The 6,844-nt window shown below is 49.4% G+C and overlaps 1 protein-coding gene and 1 non-coding gene across 2 annotated transcripts in view; one reads left to right on the forward strand and one right to left on the reverse strand.

The window, feature by feature from the left end:
- Positions 1–3,731, reverse strand: part of AOAH (acyloxyacyl hydrolase) — a 131,908-nt gene extending 128,177 nt beyond the window's left edge. Inside the window, exon 1 of the mRNA XM_006912066.3 lies at positions 3,198–3,731. Within this exon, the coding sequence (XP_006912128.1) occupies positions 3,198–3,324 (127 nt within the window). The 5' untranslated portion in view covers positions 3,325–3,731. The remainder of the gene's footprint in view (positions 1–3,197) is intronic.
- Positions 3,732–6,375: 2,644 nt separating this feature from the next.
- Positions 6,376–6,494, forward strand: LOC112479772. Its single transcript, XR_003046366.1, has one exon. It is a non-coding gene; the product is annotated as a 5S ribosomal RNA (ribosomal RNA).
- Positions 6,495–6,844: the final 350 nt, after the last annotated feature.

Here is a 6,844-nt window from a genome sequence, read left to right on the forward strand (position 1 = left end):
TGCAATCCAAGGAGTTAGACCCCTGGTCACCAGAATGTGGCCAGTGACCCAATGGGAAACAAGATGAGGGAATGGGTAAGAGACAAGAGCAAATCAAGGGTGGCAACAATCTTTAAAAATATAAGATTTAGATATGACACAAAAATCACGAGACAAAAGAAACAATGAATCAATTGGACTTCATCAAAATTTAAAACTTCTGCACTTCTAAGAATACCAAGATTTTATAAGGAACTTTTACGATTCAACAATAAAAAACAAATAACCCCAAATGGGCAAGGACTCGAACAGACATTTCTTCAAAGAAAACATACAAAGGGTCGATATTTTGAGAAACGCATATCGAAACTACAATGAGGCATCATCCCATAGGATGCTATGATGAACAAACGAAGGATCACAACAGGTTAGAGGGATAATAACTTCGCTAGAAAACAGTTTGGCAGTGAACGTGGAGCTACTGCATGACCCAGAAATTCTACTCCTAGGTATATGCTCAAGAGAAGCAAAAGCATATGTCCACACAAAACCTAGTAAATAAATGTTCATAGCAGAATTATTCATAAGAAGTGTAAACAACCCATATGTCCATCCACAAAGAACAGATAAACAACATGGGGGGTGTCCGTACCGGGTGTGTTGACGCTGAGGGCTCACACAGGAGTCCCTCCCAGGCACTGCCTCTGCCTAAGGGTCAATTCACACCCAGTGACTGTTCAGTGTAGGCGTTCCAAGGCCTGGACCCACTTTGAGACAACTTTGAAGAGCCAGTTTAGCTCTAGAGCTTTCCGTGGGGTTGGCTGAGGCCATCTGTTGTGGCTGCAGCAGAGCCTGCCTTCCCCTGATGCCTTCACCCCCTCACAGGTGTCTTCCTCAATCAGCTGCCCTGCACACACATTCCTGAGGGTTCCCGCAGGAACCACCTTCGAACAGTCAGACACCTGTTTGGACCTCCCGACCCCCACTGCGGCTGGCTCAGCGAATGTCAGCCACACTTCGGCACCTCTTGCTCCCATGCCGGCAGAGTTACACCTCATCATCACACCTCGTCATCAACAGTCTCTCTGAGCTTGTGCACTGTGGAGTATTTGAAGTGAGCTGGTGTGAACAGAGAGGGCCACAGATTCTGTGACAGTCCCCACCAAAAGGAGGGACGTATGCCCACTCCCCTTGGGTCTGAGTGGAGGGACCTGTGACCGCTGTGACCCACGGAGGTTGGAATAAGCGATGCTGTGCCAGTTTTCAGACCCGATGCTTGCGAGACCGGCAGCCGCTGGTTCCTGCTGTTGGAACGCCCTCTCTGTGACACTCCCCACCAAAAGGAGGGATGTATGCCCACTCCCCTTGAGTCTGAGTGGAGGGACCTGTGACCGCTGCACAGAGGTTGGAAGAAGCGATGCTGTGCCAGTTTTCAGACCCAATGCTTGCGAGACCGGCAGCCACTGGTTCCTGCTGTTGGAACGCCCTCTCTGTGACACCAAAACTGCCATGGAAGACGTCCTTGCACCCTGAGACTGTGCTGCAGGAGAGACCGAGGGTGGCAGCTCTGACGTTCCCAGCTAAGCCAGCTTCCCAGCCTTCTCTCTCCCACAGGGTGCCAGGCGTGTGAGTGAAGCTGTCTTGGATTGTTCCAGACCCGTCAATCCGCCATCTGAATACCACACAGTGACCTCAGTCAACCCTACGTGGAGTCAGCCAGGTGCTGAAAATTACTGCCCCACAAAATGATGATATGACAATACGGTTATATTTTAAATGTGTTGTGCAGTGGCGAGCCTCTCTGGAACCTCCTTGGCACCTCCGAACTCTTGGCCTCGCTGGGAACGGGGCAGGTGGGGGACGCGTGTCTTACGCCTGCGTTTTGGCGGCGGGGGCCCAATACCCCAGACAACTTGCCTGAAGTTAATTTGCAACCATCCTAGAAGTAGGGCTTATTTCACTTAAGCCTTTATCAGGTGCGTTTCCATTGGACTGGCTTTGGGGTTTCGTTCTGAGAAAGCGACATGGTGGTAAATAATTATCTGACAGAACCAGACAGTGTGTGAGGATGACGTCCTGGGCCTGGTTCCACGGGAGCCACAGACCTCTGCTTCCGGGCCTGAGGGGAACAGAGTCGCAGGCAATCTGGGTCTCAAGTTTTAGTTTAAAAGGAGGCTTTGGGATTAGAGGTGTGTTCCCCAGCATATATTATGACCCGAGGCCATGGTTTTCAGGAACTAGGATTAATTTAGATATGTTTCTGTACCATCTCCAGAAATAATTCGGGTCAGAATCTGTGTCTAGATTCTCCATTCGTAAGATATGGCCACCGTACTTCACTCTGGGTTCTTTTATCCGAGAAGCTCATTGAGTAATTGCTGCTTATAGTTCTGAGTTTCCTTGGGTCCACAAGTGACCCATTAAAATGTCTGCCACTGTTCTGGAAGCTTCTGGAAGCTTCAGGTACAATATGATTATCAAAGGTCTTACCCTACTTTCGCCTTCTTCAAAACTACCCCTCTCCAAACAGAAAACAACGACTTGGAAATAAAATCCTCCAACAAAAGGCAAGTGAAGGAGCTGGATCTCATTCGGCACTCAGTGCTGCCAAGTGAGCACCTTATTACTGCCAACCCTGGGCTCCCCGAGAGGCAGGGACTAAGGGTATTGAGTCCCTGGTGTGTGCAAACACCGCAGATTTACATGCACGACCTCGGTTCTCACAGCACCCCTGTGAGGTGGGTATTGCTGGCCCCGTTTCATCAGTAAGAATGCGGAGTCAAGGGAAGATTAAGCCACCCGCATAAGGTTTCACAGACAGTAAGAGACGGAGCAGGTGGCCAGCGATTCAAACTCAGGTGTGTCTCTGCGTTCGATGTCGCTCTTCTCTCCACGGAGTGATGTTGCCTACTGTCCTTGGGAAAAGGGGTGAGAACTTCAGAGTGTCCAGGGGAGAAATTCCAGCCATCGATGAGGTCGAAGACGTGTATTGCTAATTCAACTGGCAGCTGTATAGAGCACTACTGTACACACGTATGTGCACGTGGTGTAAATCCTCAGTCTACCGCTCAAAATTTTTCTAGGTCGGTGAGGTCATTGGTGCCTTACTTGGAACCTTACAGCTACCCATGTCACTAAACAGGCGATTTACTATGCAGAGCGAAGTATCTGACCACGATATTGTGTCCGCATAAAAAATATGCAAAATATTTACATACCTATGCAGATGTGGCCGTTGGAGGGTCTGGTGCCAGGCTGGTCGTCCTGGGCTGGAAAGGCCGAGGTGTGAAACGTCAGGAGAAAGAACAGAGGAGCCACCAAAAGGACTTTGTGGGGAGACTTCATCCTGGAGAGCAGCCGGGCCGCAGAAGCTTCTGACTAAGCGACGCTGCAGTGGGGGTCGCAGATGCGTTCAGCGCCCTCCCTTCCTGTCTGTCCTCTGACACGCACGCACACCGCCCCCACGCTCACAAACACACTTTTCAGTGACTACTAAGACACACACCAACGCTCCCCTCTACTGCACAAACCCGAGTGAGAGCCCCGGAGGCCCAGCTCTGGGAAGAGCTTCAGGGCACCCCCGCTGTGCAGTTCTGAGCGGAAAAAGGGGCAGGAAAAGAAAAAACCCAAGTTGCAGTGGTAGTAGCCACGGCACTTCCGCGCTGCCTGGCTAAAGTCAGCAGCCGTGACCCTCAGGAGCCTCTGAAGCGTGGGGGAATCGTCCCGCGGTGGGTAGGACGCCCTTCCCTTTTCGTTCTTGCAAAACCAAGTAAAACTAAAACCGAAGGAAGAAAAGAAGCACTGAACCACAAACAAAACTCTGTAGCAGTTGGGTTAGCAGCGCCCACATAGCGTAGCAGCCATCGTCACAAGGTTCTTGGCTTTGCCCTCAGCAGCTCTATGTGGTGAGGTTGGCTTCCTTCTGTTGATAAAAAATACTCTGGTTAAGTCGTTATTTTCTTTTAAAGAAGTTGGATTTTTTCCTTAAAGGTCCAGCTTGCTCAAGACCTTGCATTTGGTATGCAGAAAATGAGCAATGCAATAATGGGCAGTCAGCATGGCTGGTTTTAAAGCCAGTAAGAAAAAAAAAAAAGGGCCAGAATTAACCAGTTTCATATTTACTTGGCTGTGTATGATTGCAGCCAATTTCTCCAGAATTTCAAAATGTGTTTGCATCCCTCACCTGGGGGTGATTCGTTCATTTTTAAGAGACTGATTTTCTGTTTCGAAGTTGAGAACTGAATGCTGTTTCTCTGGAGAAAACAAACAAACAAAAAAATGGATCCAGATCGTCGATAGAGAAAAGACATATAATCTAACGGCTTTGTTTTCTAAGACACGACACAGTGAAGTCATATGCCATTCTCAGACAAGATAAGGGGACTGGGCCAAAGTGCTACAATCTAAAATCTTTTTTCTAGATTGTAGCACTTCACGTGATTTTTATTCTCCCTGTCTGGGCTATGAGGAGAGCTTATTATAAACTTTATGAAATATTATGATAGCTATTGAACTTGGTAAAATTTCCTTCTCCTACCCCCCTGCCCCCAACTCCTGCTTTTACTTAAAAATAACATTTTAAGTAGCAGGTAGAATTTTAGAGTTGTACTCTTTCCAAGATTGAAGTGCCAGTTTAACAAATGCCAGTTTGTTAATCTCTGCATCTGTGGCAGAGCTATCCCATCCCAGAGCGTGTCCCTACTTGTGTGCCCAACACAGGTTGGGCCAATGGATCCTGAGATGTCCTTGGTCCCCATGGGCCTGTGGATTCCTCTGAGGCTGAGCTGCTGGTTCTCCAGGTCCCTGACTCTATGACCAGGGGAAGCTGTGGAGGTCACCAGGTCCACACAGGGGTCGGGGCCTAGTGAAGTCCCAGAGATATCCTGGGGAGGCAAGGTAACGGAGTGATGAAGGGCACTGGCTGCGCAGACAGGAGGACCGCCTTCGGTGTCCCTGCCATGCCGAGGGGCACACAGTCTGGTTTGCTAACCCACGGGGCAGCGAGGAAACTTCCGATGGCTCCTAGATCGTTTGGCACAGGCTCTGGGCCTCCTGAGGGTCTCCTGGTGTCGATTTACAGCTGTGAGCAGGCCTGGGAAATCTCAGGGTGACAGAGAATGCAAGTTCAGGCCCTTGGTCGCGTGTGTGTGATGCGGTCCCCCCCCCACAGCCACCCAAGGATGGCGAGTCTGAGACCGCTGTGTGCACAGGCTTCGGGGCAGCCATACTGGCACCTCCGGCTTGGCTGCGGGGCGTTGGGCAAGTCCTCACCACTTCCAGGGGTGAGAGTCCCTGTAAGGGCGTGTCACCGCAGTATGTGACACCTAGTGGTTCTTCCATAAACTGAAGCCATTTTCATGCTTGAAGGGGGAGTTCTCACTGGGTAGGGCCGAAAGAGGAACCCAGAAATCAGGAAGTGATGTTGCTTACCGGTTGGCGCTGGGGCGAGTGTGAGTGCCCGTGCACCGCTAGACGGAGCCTTCCTGTCACCAAGGCGGGGGCGGGGGGGGGGGCGTCTCCCGTTTGCACAGGTGACCCTCAGACTCGCTGGTCTCATGTCCCTCCACAGGGCCGCCTTTGTTCATTGAGTGTTGAGTGCACATGACCTAGGATCTCTGCACAACCTCCTGAAAAGCCTTGGGCCTGGCTGCGGTTTATAACCAATCGGACCCTGTACGATGTCCCTAGAGGACCCCTGCTGTCAGACGCTCCAGTCCTGATGTTCTCAAAGTCTGCTTTGGAGAAGGAGATTCCTTCCTTGAAGCACTTTGTTGCTTACTTGACTCGGAGTGCTCCAACTCAAACCGCAGTCTGTCTCTCTGTGCAGCAGAAGGTTGAGGCTTCACGATTCCCAAATGTCACACTGTGGTTCTGGCTTGTCCTGTCTGAACTTCCTAATTATTTTTTGATCCGCATGGGCCTCAGCCATCTCATTCGCAGCAAGTTCCTTAATCAAAATGAAAAAAAAAAAAAATGACCCGGGTGAAAGGAGATATTGTAAAAGCTGGTGTTGTCACAAAAACGCCTCTTCTCTTTGACTTTCTCCTCTTTCTGACACCAAGCGTCCCTCTCGTTGCTTCTGGCTTCCCAGGATTCTCTTCGGAGGTCCTCGGTGCAGCCTGCCCTTTCCCCCCTAGTTAGAGTTTATTTAACTAGCTCTACTCAACCTTCTCTCTGTTCTCTGCGAGGGACACAGTAAATTAATTCATGAAAAAGGTGCATGTCAGCCAACTAAAAGAGCTCTGGGCTTACGATCAGGGAACCCACATCTTCATGATGGCTTCACTGGCTAGCCATGTGCCTTTGGGCAAGCCACCTCTCACCGGCTAGCCATGTGCCTTCGGGCAAGCCACCTCTCTGGGTATCAGTTGATTTAACTATAAAATGGAGTCTCTAGTCTACAGCCATGCCACCCTGAACGAGCCTGATCCCATCTGATCTTGGAAGCTAAGCAGGGTTGGGCCTGGTTAGTACTTGGATGGGAGATCACCTAGGAAGACCAGGTGCTGTAGGCATAAAAAATAAAAAAAAAATAAGAGATTGTAAGCTGACAAGGTCCTTGCAATCTGTGAGGTCAACCAAGGGTTGCCTCGCCTAAAAAAAAAAAAAAAAAAGGAGTCTCTAATCCCAATATTACAGGAAATTGTGAGGATTAAAGAGATAATGTGAGTGGAAAAAAAACTACTGGTAAATGTTAAAAAAAATTTAAAGCTAACAGTGAATTAACATTCTCCTTATCAGGTTGAGATTTTAACATGTTTTGCCATGTCTATTTTCTGAGAACATTTAAGGGAATTTTCATTTTGATGATGTTCAGAAGTAGATACAAAGTAGGAATTTGGACAACCCCGGAGGTGCGGGCAGC

Source organism: Pteropus alecto, unplaced genomic scaffold, assembly GCF_000325575.1.
Source record: "Pteropus alecto unplaced genomic scaffold, ASM32557v1 scaffold21, whole genome shotgun sequence".
Taxonomy (NCBI): Eukaryota; Metazoa; Chordata; class Mammalia; order Chiroptera; family Pteropodidae; genus Pteropus; species Pteropus alecto.